Below are 18169 nucleotides of genomic sequence, written 5' to 3' on the forward strand. Positions count from 1 at the left end.
GGAGCAAACCATTATGATAAGGATAAGAAACTGTCAGGAGTCAAAGGGGTGGGCGGGAGCTCTATTTCAGCTGGTGATAACAGAAGATGAAAGATCTTCTGAGGATGCTGGAGGATTACTGCTTGAACTATTGCTGTTAAACATGCTCATTTTGTCAATCGCTATTTTTTTTCCAAGCACCTTTTCCAAGCTGCCTGGGCAAGGCTGCTTTGCATGTTGATTGGGGGAGGGGTAATCCCGTTTGCAGCTGTCATAGGCCAGTGATGAATCACTATCACGTCATTTGGCTGCCTTCCCCCCCTGACAAGGGGAGGAGGAGGATAGACCTGCAGGAGGAAACAACAGTTGAGACCTCAACTTAAAGACAATATGCCTTTCACTGCTGCAGTATCCTCCTTTTTCTCTTTTGGTTAAAAGAGAGCATTGTCGTTCTCAACCATGTGTTCTGTATAATTAAGAGCTGACACTGAAGCAGAGTAACAACAGCTTCTAATTTTTTTACCCCTGATCACAGGTGCAAACATCTCAAGCCAGTTCAGATGTTGCTGTTTCCTCAAGTTGCAGGTAAGGATATTGTTGATATTTGACATTTTTGGAGATTACCTTTCTGTGACCCGTATCTATTTTTGTCTAGTGTTTCTTAATTATTTCTATTAATAGCAACAGCCTCTGTTGGAAATTACTTAACAGTTTGTGTGTATGCGCTTGTAAAACATTTTAAGTATGTAGAAAGGGAATAGGAACCTCGGTTTGAAAATAATTATGGGCTATAGTTTCTAGTGTTAGGAAAACTGTGAATGTGTAATGAGAATCAGGAGAGAACAATTGGATTTTAGACCATTTCTAGTTTGAATTCAGAATATTTGTGGAAGTCAAAGCTCACTTTAGAAGTAAAATGGTTCATGTTAAACTGTTTTAAAAACTGATACCCATAGTCAATGTAAGTGCAACCTCTAAATTAAAATGACTGTAGCTTTTATTGACTTGATAGGGTGAGGAGCAAATAGTATTAACTTTATATATGTAAACATTAAACTTCCATCTTTTTTCTTAGAAAAACATACGAAGTATAAAATAAAGTAAATGGGCCCTAAACTTTTAAGAAATTGGCTGTAAGAAAATAATGGTATCTAAGTGTGTTTTTAGTGACTTTAAATAAATTCTCTCTTCACTAATAGGGTATTCAATATAAATGTATAGTTCTGAAATTGTGAACATGAGTAGTGGCTTTTGTACCCATTATAGAATAAGTAACTGCAGAGTCTAAGAACTTTCAGGGGGCATTTAACTGGTTTTATATGGTAAAATTGCAAAATTATAGCACTGAAGTAGAATTGTTGTTATTTCCCAGAGTAAGTGACAGCTGAGGTATTCCAAGTGCTAATGCTTGCAGGGACCCACTGTATGTTGGCCTTATCCCTTTTCAATTGGGCACGCTGTATGTAATCCACAAAGCAAACAAGTGAGCCGACATCATAATGTTTTAATGCTGCATTTGTTTCAAGGGAAACAGAGGAACAATTAAGTAGTTTGCCAGAGTAAACACATGCATCAGGACTATCTCATTCCCTGTCACTAGACTATAGGTTTCAAGTGTTTTATTTGGTTTGGAGACCCATTAAATTACAATTGGGTGGTAAATTATAAGGGAGTACCTGGTGCTAATTTATTAGATGAAACAGATTCCCCAGAAAAGTGATCTATTTCTATTTTACTTCTTTACATAGTTGCCTTTTCTTTTAGAAAAGTAATGCCTTTGGTCCTTTTTAATATAAAAAGAAAAAGATGACTGTATTTTTTCTTTGAAAAGTATAATAGGTGTCATTGTCTCACATTAGACCTTGTGACTTGATGAACTGTGTAAGAGAAAAAATGAAATTTTAAAAACTTCGTGTGACTGGCTGGATAGGTAAAGCAAGTGTCATCTTTTGATAGTACATATGATGAAGGGATGCCTGAAGTCAAAATGTGAGATGAATTATTTTGAGTCTAAGAAATAGATACAATGGGACTTTTGTGCGAGTGTGTTTCAAAGCAGGTGTCAAGTCATTAGCGCATTAAATAGTGGTGTTATGAATTTGGTACATCTGTCAAACGGAAGGCTTCTTGTCTTTAGGTCTATGGAAATGCAGGATCTAACCAGCCCGCATAGCCGTCTGAGTGGTAGTAGTGAATCCCCCAGTGGCCCCAAACTCGATAACTCTCATATAAATAGTAATTCCATGACTCCCAATGGCACCGAAGGTGAGTGTCTGCCTTCTCATTGTTTACTTTGCACCTTGTTTCTTCATCAATATATGCTTTGTTATTAGTTGGTTTGTTATTAATTGAAATCATTAATATGATTTCAGTTGTCAAATTCGTAAAACTACTGTTATATTTCCTCTTTAGGTGATAATGTGACTTACTAATCCGTATTCATTGTTAGGATTTCATGTTTCCAGGTTATTGTAACATTGCATAGATTGGTTTTGTTTCGCCAAATGCATATACATATATACACATGTATATTATACGTATTTGTGTGCATGACATTTTTAACCTTTGAGCGTGTTTTATCTTCTTATTGATCATGTCCACACTGCAATATCAATTTGTGTTGTTTTGTTGTATGATCAATTAAAACTTGGTATTATTTCCTTTATTTTATTTTCCCTTTTGTTGTTAAATATAGCCGAATTTGTTTAAATGTAAACATTGGACTGGATTGTTTCTAAATATCAATGAAATAATTTGTGTGCCTAGTGTTCTTATGGCTTCGGCTATGAAAATATAAATAAGTAAAAAAAGTATTGTTTATGGCGTATACAACATCATTTAGGTGATATACACACAATTTATTTACTTAAAGATTAAATAGCATACTTTAAATGTAGAACAATTACAATTATTTCTGTGTAATTAATATATATGAATATTTATATAAATTTTATATAAGTAGAAATACCTACTTTGATCCATGTATACTTAAGATTAAACATATAAGGTTATATGTATTGTTGCTACCTGTTATGCAGTCATTTAGGTACTATGCATATTTTTACAACTTCAACATATGGAAAGATACATTACATATTGCATTATATTTATTTCTACTATAGTCTATTGAAAAATTATTTCTTCATAGATAATATTTTGCTTATTTATTCATTACTAAGCCTCAGGACCTTGATGACTCAGAGCATACCTTTCACTAGAAGTTCGATAAATTATCTATGTTAGAATATTCCAGAATTCCATCCATATGCAAAACTCTTAACCATCATTTCCCAGTCACCATGGTGATCTTTCATTACACAATTTTTTTTTTAAAAAGCTAACTGCTGTAAAATTATTGTCTTTTTTGATGTGATATTCCAGTATGTGTTAGTGAAGGCTTTTAAAACTTATAATGTTATGTAATTTTTAGTAATAGGAAAAATATAAAATCAGTTGTTTCTGATATGAGATGCTTTGATTTTTATTCCAGCAGTGATTCTTTGAATGTGTAAATATTCTGCATTTTTCTTTTAGCATAAATACATTCATTTCAAGTGTTTATGAAAAATGGGTACTATCAAAAATTGAAACTTTGCTGATGTAGCAGAAAATTAATCTCTGCATGAGGTGCCTTTTCATCTGAAACTTTTTTCTTCCCATTTTGATAGGCAATCAGAGAGAAATTTAAATTATTTATAGGAAAGTAGTTCTAGTGTGTAAGTGGATTTTATAGAGCAAATAAAATAAAAGCAAGCAGTCCTGTTTCCTCTCCTTTTGGGCTTTGGCTTCAGGTAAAGCATGCCTACTGCAGAGTGCAGACTGGGTGTGGATGTAGTCACCCAGACCGCGGCAGGTCCCTGCGCCGGCAGGCCTCATGCGAGAGTCAGCGTGAGGGCGGCCACTGACAGGAGCTGCAGAAGGCCCATAGGTGACCTTTAACAGGCATTTCCATCATTGTGAAGTCCAGATAAGACAGTCATTCAAATTAACTTAAAAATAAGGAAGACTAAGTATGTTAAAATATTTTGCTCAATAGAATATACCGGTACATATATGGAAGAGCAATTATGAGATACTGGTAGTTAATTTTTTTTGTATATGAAGAAATGAATAGGACTAATACGTTTTCATTTTCTCAACATTTTATTGGCAAGTTCTCTCCTACAAAATAAGAACCACGCAGTACTGAAACAGAGTGTGTGTTTAGGGTTCCCCTTAGATAGCTTTATGTGAGTGATGTGTGGTTTGTTTTCTAAGCACATGTGGAGAAATAACGTATTTCTGAATATTTACTTTTTATAGCTTGATATCACATTCATATTTAGGAATATCGCATTTTATTAGATTTTTGCATAACTAAAATAAGTTCAAACTATTAAAACATGTTAGGTAATTATGGGATCTCCTCAACCAAACTGGAAAATACACAGAATTTATTCTTTATCTTAAACGTAATTGTTTTATGTCTTGGAAATGAATTTTTTTAGACTTGACTTCAGACAAATACACAATTACTCATCTCACCCTGTTTCAGGTAATCTTCATTAATGTACTTTACAAGCGTTGTGGTGGTTAGAAAGTGAAGTTAGAAGGTATCGATATAAATGAAAATAAATGAAGTTTCTCAATCTCCTGACATATTGTTTTATTTTAGTAGTCAGTTTGAAAATATGGACCCAAAGTTCCCTCATGATTGATGTTACATGTCTGTTTAGATACAAACAATATTGGAAAGTTCTAGGTTTTTAATTAAGTGTGTGAATCAGTTTATCATGCTACTTATATGTCTCATAGTATATCTATTTCATTCCTCTCTGTCACCACTAGAGGAGTTAAGCTTAAAATTAGCGAATTCATTAATGTCTGGCAAACTTCTCTGGCGTATAGTCTTTATAGATTTTCCTATTTCTTCTTTGAAATCTTATTTAGTTTGAAAACAGCAGTGTTTACTGATGAATTAAAGGAATGAAATCAAGAAATTCATTACAATTTAAGAGTCTTTAAAATGTCAATCACCTCCCCTAACTCTACAATGAACATTTTCAGCTACATATGCCATGATTTATATTTAAGTGACTTCTCTGCAGTCCGACTGAAAATCATCTCAGCCCTATAGAAATTAATTAGGTCAATGGAACTTCCATTTAGTTTACACAGTTGCTGGCTTTGCCTGCATTTATATAGGTTGTCTTTTTTCACTCAGAGATTTTTTTTATTTCCTGCCACCACTTGTTCCTATAATGAGGCTAAGAAAACAAGAAAATCTCCTGTATCAAAAACCATAACTTCATCTGAAGAACAAACAAGAAGGGAATGGAATGGAAAGGCAGAGAATATTAAGTTTCTTCTTAAGTCTGCTGCCAAATTATCCTAAGACTCAATGTTTGTAGGTTCTGTACTCATAGGCTAGTGCCTATTTTCATGGTTCATCTAAGGGATAAAGACAGAAAGACACTGAGCTACAGCCTCAAGTACTGTGCTTTTTTATTTCCTACATGAAATGTTCTTCAGTTATAATAGTTGTTTGTTTCATATTTCAAAACTTTCAACTATTCACATTTTTATACATCCTTCCAACCCCTCTGTGAATTGTTACTGTTGAAGTTAACTATTGGTTGGTTTCACCCAGTTTATACATCTTTGCAATATAAAAATATAAACAGGTAAAAATAGAAAATAGTAGCATAAATGAACGCTTGACTTGCAATGAGGAAAGCACTGTAAGAAGTGATATGTTTCCAAATGAATTAATGCATATTTTTGTTACTATTAACTCAAGCTTGACCTAGCAGACACTAATGGATGGTTGTGAAAACACCAACCATGGCCTGTCTTTCAACTGTTTTCCCTCTTCCTTTGGACAGTTAGTCTGAAAAACTTGTCTTGAAACAGATAGATTTGTCTTTAGGTGACGTAAAACCAAATGCAATTGGAGGCCAAGATGGAACAAAAATTCTGTTCCATGTATTATATTGTTAAAGTATAGCTTTTAAGAAATAGGCTTCTTGGTGATACTTCTATTAGATGATCATCAAATCTGAGAGGATTTGTAATGTTTGGGAATCTGTGCAAGCCTTTACATGGTAAAGGCTTTGTGTTGATATTTGTGTTAAGCATGAGAAGTAGTTGGGAAAGGTTCCTTCGAAGGACTCAGGGCTGTGGCCCTAAAAGGATTTTTATTTACGTACGTAATTAAGGCCTTGTTTGCAAAGCAGTGATTCTTTCCATCTTTGTTTTCGCTGGTTGTCTTAAGTCCATGGGAGCTTAAGATTGGTCAGTTCATATATTGCTGGTTTGAGTGTTTATTTTTGGTTGTCTTGGAGTAAGGAGTGAGGAAGGCCAAAAAAAAAGTGTGAGCAAGCAAAAATCTGAGCTCTAATTCTGAGTTTTCTCTATTGTAAACTTAGACTCAAACTCAAGAAGAAGCTTAAACTTGTCTTGAAAGGGATAGATTTGTCTTTAGATGACGTAAAACCAGATGCAATTGGAATCTTCACTGCACATAGGGTTTCAGGAATTCTGATGGTAATTCAAATAGTAATTTTGAATTGGTATATCAGATTTCCTAGGTGATAACAGATACAATCTCGAATTAGGTAGCTAAATTTTCTCCGTTTAAAATTTACTGTGTATTACATATTTTAGGCTGATAGGTTCAGTTTTATACATTATCAGAATCATTTTAAGCTGTTTTTATCATTTTTACAAAACTTAGAACACTAGTAAATTATCTGGATTTGTTTTCTCGCTGTAATTTTAATTTAGTAAAATATAATGCTATCCAACTAGATTATTTTTAAGAAATCTGATTTACAAGAAATGTCTAAACTGGGGCAGATGTGTATAAAATTATGGTTTGAGGCTGTATTTTATAGTCTATGTTTATATATTTGTGGTTAAATATTCTGTTGTCAATAGAAACATGGTAATATAACTTTATTATTGTTTACATTCTGCACAGGATTTAGTTTCTGGAAGATTAAGGGACATTGTGAATAAAAGAGTTTCTAAATGACATTTTTAGTTTGTCTGTAACCACAGAATTGGCCTCTTATAAATTGTTCTTAAATAAAAGCCATGAAAGAATGAACAAATAATTTGTTAGGATTTAATATTTTCCTATGTTGTATATATAGGAATAATTTTCACATGTCTGTTGCTAATTAATTATAATAATGCTGGCTAATATTTATGAATAACCTATTAGTCACTGTGATGACTATTTTCTATGTTTTGCTTTATTAATCTTTAGAAAACAAATTTAAAAACATTGTCAGCAAAATAGCTAAGAGTCTGGGCTTGAATTCCAGCTTCACTATTTGCTGGCTGTGTGAACTCAGACAAGTCAGCCTCTGGGTGGCTATTTTCTCATCTGTAAAATGGGGATAATAACAGAACTTACATCAGGCTTTCTGTGAGGATGTAACATAAAATTTGCAGCATAATTGGAACTTATAAGTGCTCAGTATTTATTAACTGCTATGCCATATATAATTAAGTCACTTCTACAGTGTGATTCCCATTTTATGAACCAAAAAAATCCAAGACTTAAACACCAAGTTTAAAGGCACATGGCTTGTAATTGGTACCACTGGCATGTGAGCGGGTACTTGAATTAAGTTCTGAGTCCAGAGCCTGGGTTTTTAATCATCATATTATTCTCTGGAGAGAATATGTGATTTGCATCATCTACAAATGCCTTTTCTAATACGTTTTACTAAACATTGGTGCTTTCATTGCCACACTGGTGCCTTCATGGCTGGATGATGCCATTCCCTAGCAAACAGCAGCGCTGTGCAAGAACCAGTGGCAGAGGCTTTGATGACAAGGACTTCGTTATAAGGATGACTCTTCAGGGTGGTTACAGTCCGGTCTTGAAGTTCTGATGTGCGTGAGTGTGTGAGATTCCTTCTTGTGGTCCACGTGCACGTTGTATTGCATCATTAGGTTAACTTTGGGGGATTGTTTCTTGTTTTCAAAGCTTTAGACTTAATTATAATTTCATCAACTGTCTGCCTGTTAAGCCTCTCTGAGATCAAATGGAGATGGGAAATCATCTCTGCTTTTCATTATAATGGTCATTATCATATGCACATTTGGTTTGGGGCAGTGTTACTGTGAAATTTAAAAACTGGTTGCAGTTTTGCTACTGCTCAGAGTAAATGTTTTCTACCTCAGAAAATATTTCTAAGTAGGTGGTAAATTTGGTCACACTTTTCTTGACTTTGAGAACCAAATTATACCAGCCAAACAACACTGTTGGCATTTGTTGGGGCTCCATTGGAGTAGTAATGACCAAATCTGAGAGTTGAGAACATGCTTGGGATGTTCTAGGATCAGCAAGGAGCCCAGTGTGGCTGGAGGAGAGAGAATGGCTGGGAGTAAAAGAGGTAAAATCAGAGGAATAGAGGGGTGGCACGTGTGAGCCTTGTAGGGTGGCAGATAGGCTCTAGCCTCTCACCTGCAGCTAACTGTATCTTTCATAATAAGAATAGGAACTCCAGTGCTGATTGCCTGCAACTAGGCTCAGGGTTTCTAGAGTGAGGCTTCCTGATAACTAAGGTCTAGATGTAGACAACTTTTCCCTACTTCCAGTTGCTAATAATATAGAGAATCACAGTTCTGTGGCATCTCTGTGCTGCCTGGGCCAGAACTTTGGTATGAGCAGAAATATATCTCCCTGAGAACATCCAATATTCTGGGAGAAACCTCTGGTTCCCTCCCGGGAGATATGTGAACATTTTGTGAATGGTAGTATTTGGGCAAATTCATATGCCTTTGGTGACAGATTCCCTGCTTTTAAGTAAGCCCTGATTTCTTATGATATCCAAGGATGCCTTGGTGTGAGCAGTATATAAATAAAGTGGGGTCTGTTACATTTCTTCTCACCTTGCTAACTTGGAGTAAGGGTCAAGAGTAATTCATTCTCCTCTCTTTCACTCTAAGCATACAATACAGTAGAAAAAAATACATACATATTACAAATTTTCCACTTTTGCTTTGGGTAGGAAAAAAATTATCTGTCATATGTCAGTGACTGTCAAATATTGCTTATACTGTAGTAGAGAGAAAGCAAGTCTTCATAAGGTTATCAAGGGTTTGTGTTAATTTTTAGGACACACAATTTGTAAGTGAGAGCTTATTATGATTATGTTCATGGTAATTTGCTAGTTTTACAGATTTTGAGTTTTGTTTTGTTTTGTTTTGTTTTTGCATGCCTCCAGTATCCCATTATACCAAAAAATGGTAGACAGACTCTACCAAACACATTCCAAAGAGGTATGTTTATGTACTCCTCATAATACAAATTAGGAACTGTTTCTTAACATTGTAACATGAATCAAAATCTATAATCCTTACCCATTTTATCATTGTATTTATTACTAATAGGGCATTTTAAGTGGAAAGAATCCTTTTTGTCAACAATAAAGAATATGAACTACATTGACTAAGTTTTTGAGTACATCATATGCCCTCTACCTACGTTTATCCTCAAAACAATCTTTAGGGTAACTTTTAGGCACCTCATTTTAAAGAGTTTAAGTGACTAGTCTGTGTTTACAGTGTATTAACTGTGTTGCGGAAGAGATGCAAAGGCCTAACAGGCTGATTTCAAAGCTATATTCTTTACACTTTAAAACATGGACTCCCCAATAGCACTGCTTAGGTTACTAGCCAAAAAGCTGAGTTCTTGCTGAAATAGTTTATCTTCCCTAAGAAGTGTTTATGTTACCTTATCTAAGATTGTGGCCAAGATGAAAGATATGCAACATTCATTTATATGTGTGCTTCACCTAGAAGAGTTTTCTAAGTTTCTCGAAGCGGGGACACATGTGTTCACTCTAGTGTCCTTAGCATCTAACGGGAGGATTGGCAATAAAGTCAAATAAAAAAAATTGTTAAATGAATGCCTCATATTACTAAGCATATAATGTACATGAATGATTATAAGAGAAGAGCATTCATTAAGTTTGTTTACAATGTATTAACTATTCAATAAGTATCTAGAGCCTGTTTTTTAAATTTTTGAAATTGATCATTTCACAGACAGTTCATATAGTTGCTATGGGCTGTCCATCCGCAGAACATTCACAGTCAACATTGTTGCAGGTTGTGAATTTGATCTATAGTGACTGACTTGCTTTTGACCCGTAGTAAATAACTGCTTCATAAATAGAAACTTCAACTGTTAGTATATTAATAGTGATGAAGCAACTTCCACATACAACTGTTCCAAGAAACAACTGAATGATATAAGGATAAGGCAGTTAATACACTTAGGGTTGGTGTGTAGATGGTAAGATGGTAAAGGAATAATTGGAAGTAAACATTTTGAAGGTGGGGAAAAATTGCAGGAAGAAGGATATATATATATATATATGTATTCACTGAAGTAAAAAAATAAAAGTGTCTATGTATATATGTGTGTGTGTATATGTGTGTATATATGTAGTGTATCTGTACTATATATCCACAATTACATTGTTAATTTGAGAAATATTTATTAAGTGATTCTATCTAGAAATATACCAAACTCCATTCTAGCCAAGGAGGAGTTCGCTATTTAATGTGATTTACCACCATACTTTAAGATAAGGACTATATTCTGCAGAGGAGGAGGACATCTAATCCTCACTGAAGTGATTGTGGATTGTGGGGACGCACACTGGTGATGCTTAACCTGAGTCCTGAAGGAGAGGTAGGAGAATACTGAGTGCCATGCCAGGAAGAAAGAGAGAGCTTGAGCTTCATAGCTGTGACAAAGACATTCTGAATGGCAGAAGAGTGTATGTGCGTGTGCGCGTGCGCATGTGTGCGTGTGTGTGTGTGTGTGTGTGTGTGTAAGATGAGAAGCATGCACAGAGATGGAGCTTAGATGCCAAAGATGATGATGAAGGGCTCAAGATATGAAGTTCAAGAATTTGGATTCAACTGTACAGGAGCTGTGGGAGCTGAAGGCTTGTGAGTCAGAAAGTGGTATGATTGGGTTTGTGTTTTAGAAATGCACTTAGGTAGTATTTTGAAACTGTATTCAAGGGGTAGTGGGCATTAAGAAGGGACCCTAGGTGAGAAGAAATGAAGGCATTTTATCTGAAATCATGTGCTTATTTGCATATTATTATCTTTTTCTGAACATATCTGATACTTGCCTTAAAGAGAGTAACGTGGAAAATGAGTAATATTAGAAATATAGGAAGAATTGCATGCTTGTGAGAGCAGTTTTGTAGTCAGACTTAACTGAACTAAAAAATCACAATCACAATTCTGCTTTTTATTCACGGCAACTAACACATGCCTGTTGAGGACAGAGCAGGGAGCATAGAAAGAGTCCTGAAGGCTGCCTGCGTCTGTTTGAAGCTCTGCCACTTATTAGTTACGAAGTGTGATGACGAATACTTACTTAACTGCTCTATGCCTCTGCTTCCTGGTCCGTAAAATGAAGGTGATGATACTGCTTGCCTGTAGTGTTGGTACAACTGTTAGATGAGTTGGTAAAGTGCTTAGAACAGAGTCTGGCTCCTAGAAAATGCTCAATGTCCACTGGCTATTATTATCTATTACTTCTGAGCCTCTGCCTTCTTTGCTGTAGAATGGCATTGCCCCTTCATCACAGGTGCATGACAGTTAATCTATCCAAAATACTAAGTGTAGTTCCTGGTATCTACTATATGCTCAAAACATAGCAGCTATTATTAAATAATGTTATATTTTTAAAAAGAAATATATCTTCTGGGACTGGCTACTGTAATGTCTCCAGGTGAGGAAAGGATATATTCTCCTCCTTTGGGATCCTGCATATCAAGCACGGCCTTTGCAGGTATTTGCAGTACTTGAGGTACTTAGTAATTACTTGTTCAATTAATACTCAATGTGGGTAGGGTTTATGTCTGGGTGCTCCTGTGAGTTGGTGAAGGATGGGAAGAAACATGATCTGAGATGTATATTTAGTAGATTGATTACCTTTTAGGCAAGTAAGCCATTTTCCCACATTGATACGGTTGAGGTTGTGAGTCTGAGCCAGCTCATCTGCTTCCAATCTTCATGCACTGATTTATTTTACCACCCGCTAATTTGCAACATACACTGATACACTTTTATTCAGTGCCCTGGTATTCTTGGACCTTCTTATTGCTGTACCATTCACTGATTGTCCAGATCTCTATCAAAGGAATGATTAAGGATGATAAACCCATATTCAGAAAACACTGGGCTTTTTGGCTGATTTACAAAAGATACGGCAATTAAAGAAACATGAAACTGTGTGATCATGGACTATTTAACATCTTTAAGCTGCAGTTTCCTCATCTATGAAATTACACATTAATAATAAATATCTCATAAAGTTGCCATGAGGAGCAAACAACCTATTGCTTGTAAAGTGCTTAGCAAAATGCATGGCATATAGTAGGTGCTCAATAAATATAAACTACATTTGAAATTATTACTCATCCATTCTAAAAGTCTACTTTAATATTGCCTGTGCCATAAATTGAGAATGTTGTATTGCTGTCTGTATTTTTTATTGGTACAATCTTTTCATACTGTTGTGCCATGCTTCCATTATTATAATAAGCTAAAAATGTTTTGATCTCACTTTGCTTTCTAAATATAATATGTATCTGTTGAAAGTCATGGAATGGCACATTTAAGATTTGTGCATTTGATTATATAAAAATTTTACTTTAAAAAGTCAAAAATATGAACTCTAGTTAATGATATGAATGCTGAAGTGTTTAGGGGAAGTATATTATATCTGCAACTTCCTTTAAAATATATTAAAAATAAGATAGTTTTTTGAAGGATAGATATAGAAAAGTAAATATAGTAACATGCTAATTGTAGAGTCCAGGTGATACATCTATAGGTGTTCACTGTGTAATTCTTCCAACTTTCCTGTCTGTATGATAAATTTTCTAGCATAATATTGGAGAAAAATGGAATCTAGTATTTATTTATTTTTTACTGTATACAAATAAACTCTGCCAGATTCTAGAAGAAATATAAAGAGGTGTATGGTACTGCTCTTGTGTGAAAGATGATTTATGCCAATTGGGTCATTTTAGTTATATCCAATTGTACTATTTTGTTTTCTGTTGCTTATAATAGAATACTCGAAACAAGGTAATTTATAAAGAAAAGGAATTTATTTCTTACAGTTATGAAGGCTAAGTCCAAGGTCAAGGGCCTGCATCTGGTGAGGGCCTTCTTGCTAGTGAGGACTCTCTGTATATAGAGTTCCAAGGTGGCACAGTGTCACATGGGGAGGGCATGGAGCATGCTAACATGCTAGCTCAGGTTCCTCTTCCTCTTCTTATAAAGCCACCAGTTTCCCTCTCCTGATAAACCATTAATCCATGAACCCATTAGTCCATGAATGGATTAATACTTTCATGAAGGTAGAGTGCTTGTGATCCAATTACCTTTTAAAGTTCCCACCTTTCAATACTGACACATTGGGGATTAAGTTTCAAAATGAGTTTTGGAGGGAGTAAATATTCAAACCATAGCTCCAACTAAATCAGTTGAAAGAGCAGGGGGGTAAAGCGCTTGGGGAATAAAGCACCAGCTCCAAGAGCTGAATTTTCTTCAAGCCCAGCTGCTGAAATGGCCTGCTGTACCCTTCAAACCAGTTTACCTAGTAACTAGTGAAACAACCTGCCATGACTCCAAGACTAATTTTACCTACAGCCACCAGTCACCAGTCAGAGCTTGGCAGCCTCCCAAAGCTTCTCTAGTGCCAATGAGCTTTTCAAAACAAAATGTAACATTTCTTTTTCTAATAAAAACCTCCAACCTTCTCTTTGTTCTTAGGACATACTGAAGAGCATTCTGCTCTGCGTATATGTACTGAATTGCAATTCTGTGATTTTCAAACAAACAAAATATTTAATTTAGATATTTGTCTATTTTATGTTGACCATAACACCTGTCTTAAGGAGCTCACAGGCTGGTAAAGGAACATAAGACTTTTTAAACATTTAGCAAAAACTAAAAGGTAATATGCCGAATAAATTATGGAGACTAGGATTTTCAGTCTGTGGCTTACTCTTCCTCAGTAGTTGGAGAACAAGTACCAAAGGTTTGCAAATTCAAAAGGTTTGTCTGTAGGGTGAGGAAATTAACAGGCCACATGTATATTTAACTCTTTCACATATGGACATTCTGTTATGTTTATTAAAATACACATTTCTTTGGTCTACAAATTCACAGTAGGTTTTTGTCATACACTTTGGGTTCTGAAATATTTTGGTGTTAGAGGGCTTCATTCTCAAGAAGGTTAGAAGCCACAGATCCAAACAAAAGTGCTCTCAGAGTACAGAAGAAAGAGCTCTTCAGCTTGCTAAGGTCTGGCCAGGCTTCAAGGAGGAGATGGAATCTGAGCTGAGTATTGGGAAATGGGTAGAATTTGAATAGGTGGAGAAGAGATGGAATGCATTCTAAATGAGGAAACAATACAAACAAAGGTAGGATAGTTCGGGAGACTGTTAGGAGACCAGTTTAGCTGAAGAAGGAATTGATAGTAGATAAGGTTGGAAGGATCAGTTGGAGCCAAACTGTGGAGAACCCTGAATAGTAAGCTAAGGAATTTGGATTTCATCCTGGAGTCGATAGAGAAGCCACTGAATATTTTGAGCAAGGGGCTGATATGGTGGAAGTGTTTTAGGTGTTAATCTGGCAGCAGTTGCAAGGATAGACTGGATTGGGGGACAGATGAGCATTAGTATAGAGGCTCATGTAATCTTCTCAGATTGTGTGTGTTAGGAAACTGAGCTACTGTAGAAGAATGAGTTGCAAAACAAAAAGGAACATGGAGTTGTAAAAGACATTACAAAGGAGCAGTTATGATTTACCATATATTTCTTTTACCAAAAAAAGTAAATTAATCTAGACCACCCCATAAGTAATTGCACATGCTGCTATTAATATATGCTGTACTTTCCATGAATAGCAGGTTTTGAAATGGACCAATGTTTCTTTTTGGCCATGTATACCCTTAAATTCAAGTTTAGTCTGGATGTGTTTATTTGGCTTTCATAAGATTGTACCAGGTGTACCATTGAACAGCTAACGTTTTTTCCTGCCCTCCTTTAAGATAAAGATGGCCTCAACTTTACTCTTTGGAGAGAGAATGATCATATGCTATATAGCCAATGCAAACACAAAAGAATGTCTTGTTTTCTAAATGGGAATTAACTAAAGAAAACACATTTAATTCATGGATATATGCACTTTTAGGTGAAGCAGAAATAATCAAATGAGTACTTGTAATATTGAATTCATCATGCATTTAGAGTGAGATGTCAAATGTATAAATTTAGCAATGTTGCTTTTTTCCACTTTCATATTTTATGCAACAATTTTATTCTCTTCACATCTCCCTCGCTGCCCCTTTTTAAATCATTTGATACAGTTTCTAAAAACACATTTCTATTTCCGCCTCATGGTTTGAGAAAGAGACTCATTAAATCTGTGAGCGATACTGTCGTTGAATCTAACCCGTAACAGAACATCGCATGTTTGTGCTTTTGGGATCCTCTACAGCATAATTGTGTTGCTCTATAAAGGGTTCTTTTAAGGCTTATTTGCAGCAATACCCAACATTTGCTTTTGTGGGTTATGTCCCATGAATTATTACAAATGAATGATAATTTATTTACCTTTTTTTTACTGATTCAGGTGGGATCCTTGCTAAACCTACAAAAATTTCAGTAATTGATAGTTTATGCTAATGTGTCTTCTCCAAATAATACCCTTTTCAAAATAACATAACTGACACATGTTCTGTAAATTAGATGCTTTGCAAAACCTGCTTATCAGTAGACTGAGTGATGATTTGGAGGGAATAAACTGTCTTCTTGATTTTAGCATAAACAGTGTTTTTATTTGTCCTGTGCAATGTCCCTAGTAGTATGAAGTCACTTGTAACCTGTTTTTTAAGTCAGTTTATCTTTATTCATTCCCTCAGTAAATATTGATTTCCAACTGCAAGCCAAACCTTGGGCTAAGTCCTGTAGAGATACAGTCATGTAAATAAAAAAAATGTGGCCTAGTGTTTTTGGTCTTAGAGGATCTTTTTATGTCATGAAGCAGTTTATCATATATTGAAATGGATAAGACTTTCCAATATGAAATGAGATAGAATAGGACATACATTCTAAAGGAGGCACAAACACAGACATAGTTCAAGGAATAAGAAACCACCCCTGAGTAGTAGATCAGAGAAGACTTAAGGAAACAGGTGGGATTTTAGTTGAACCTTGAAGAAACTGTGGGATTGAGTCATATGTAAAATTCATAGAATATTCAGTGTCAGAGGGAAGGGTACTACAAAGCTGTAGATTTGAGGAAGCATTAAACATCTTAGGAGGCCAGTTGGTTTAAATGATGTCCAGTGTATGGATATGTGGTTCTTTATCTGTAAATGGAGATATTAGTGCCACACAGGAAAGTTGGGACAATTAGATGAGATTTTGTATTTTTTCAGTACTCTTGTATTCCTGCAAATTATTCTTTGTTATGCAAATGTAAAGTGTATGAAAGAAATGAAAAGTAAAGCAAAGAAAATAAGAAAAGTTCTGTGCCAGAGTATAGGGGGCCTTAAATACATGATTAGAGATTGGGAACTTAATTCAGAAGGAAGTGGAGAACCTGAAGACCCCAGAGCCAGGAGTGACTTATGCACATCTAAATTATGAAAAGATGAATATTTGTTTCCAAAGCAGGGAGAATAGATGCTGAAAGTCCAATTTGCTAACTTTCATAAGAGAAGAGGCAGAAAGTAATTAGGATAGTGGCTGTGAAATTAGAAAGAAGATGCTTGTAAAAGATTAGAGTGGTGGAAATTATAGAGTGTGGCCAGGACAGAAATGATTGTGAGGGAAAATGCAGACAAGAAGGAGGTGAAATTATAGAACCACAGAGTAGACAAAGGAAGAAAACCTAGAGAAAAAGAAATACAGTGGGGAGAAGAGAGCTATTGCTATGTTATATTGAACAATGATTTTTTAAAAAGTGTCAAGGAATAAGGCTCATTCTATACAATTGAGGAAAGTTAGGATTAAGAAGAGTTTGAACTAGGCAGTTGGGAAAGTCTTATTGGTAAAACAGGTTAAACACTGCTCAGGGAAAGGAAACCTTCATTGAAATTAATTCCTCATAGAAAACTGGGAAATGTTGCAGGAAGATGAAGGATTTAATGCAGCATCAACATTCTTTAGAAAATAGTTGGTGTGGAAGGGAAATAGTTGGTGGGGAAGGGCTAAAGATTGTGAGGGATGAGGTATGTCTCAGGAGCTTAAGGAACGTGGAAAAAACTCAGTGGAAACTGTTTCAGACAGTTGTCAAGAGATGGAAAAGGGGTCTGGCAAGCAACAGGGTGACTCAAAAGAATAAAGACAGAATACAATTAAGTGGACTGCCAGCATGCTGGCACCTGTTCTGCCATACTCATCCATCTGGAACAGCAGCAGAACAGTGAACAATGAGAGATTGCCCATCCTGAGATTAAAAATTGGCAAAAAAGATGCTAGGAGAAATGAGACCACACATCAACCTAGGATGGGAACTAGACATGACTGGCTCTGGGTTTCAGGCTAGGCAAGGGAGGCTGTGAAGCAGGAGTGGGAGAATAGATAGGGATTTGGCAAGATGGGATATTCTGATGAGGAGTAATAGCAAGTAAGTGAATGAATGAGGTGAAAGGTGATATTTCATGGAGGTAATGCAATTCCAGGTATGGGTGCAACTGAACATTTTAATAACCAATATGGAATGAAGGTAACTCTTTTTGAAGTAGAAGAGATGAAGGAATCATAAAGAGTGGGAGAGGGATGGTAAACTGAGTTTTTAAAGTCCCTGCATAATATGGTAGGAAACAAAACTAAAAGAAAGATTGAGTTTGTGCCAAGCAAAGACAAGCTGTGCTTACTCTAACAGTTTGAGAAAAGTTGTGATATGAGCTTAGGTGCTGCTGGGGAGGGCCTGCAGGTCACCCAGGCAGCTGCCTTCCCTGCACATTGCGGCATGAATTATTTGTAACACACAGGCTGGCTCCTTAGTCCAGCAGGCGGTACTGTCCTTTGTGGGTGAACTTGGTTTATTAAAACAGCCCACATAATTTAAGGTGAAAAATATAACTAATCAAATGGACAGAATATTTGTTTCTTCTGAGTGGTCTGTCATCTTCTGC

The 18169-nt window shown here is 35.6% G+C and overlaps 1 protein-coding gene across 12 annotated transcripts in view; it reads left to right on the top strand.

Annotated features, from left to right (window-relative positions):
* The window catches only part of LOC105483597 (EYA transcriptional coactivator and phosphatase 1), a 336783-nt gene that overhangs the window by 175475 nt on the left and 143139 nt on the right, over positions 1–18169 (top strand). For 10 of the 12 annotated variants that reach the window (XM_071068120.1, XM_011744520.2, XM_011744523.2 and 7 more), the window contains 2 exons: positions 515–564; positions 2117–2244. In XM_071068120.1, coding sequence (XP_070924221.1) covers positions 515–564; positions 2117–2244 — 178 coding nt within the window. The remainder of the gene's footprint in view (positions 1–514; positions 565–2116; positions 2245–18169) is intronic. The other 2 variants (XM_071068122.1, XM_071068123.1) reach the window with 1 other exon arrangement.

Source organism: Macaca nemestrina, chromosome 8 (assembly GCF_043159975.1).
Source record: "Macaca nemestrina isolate mMacNem1 chromosome 8, mMacNem.hap1, whole genome shotgun sequence".
Lineage (NCBI taxonomy): Eukaryota > Metazoa > Chordata > Mammalia > Primates > Cercopithecidae > Macaca > Macaca nemestrina.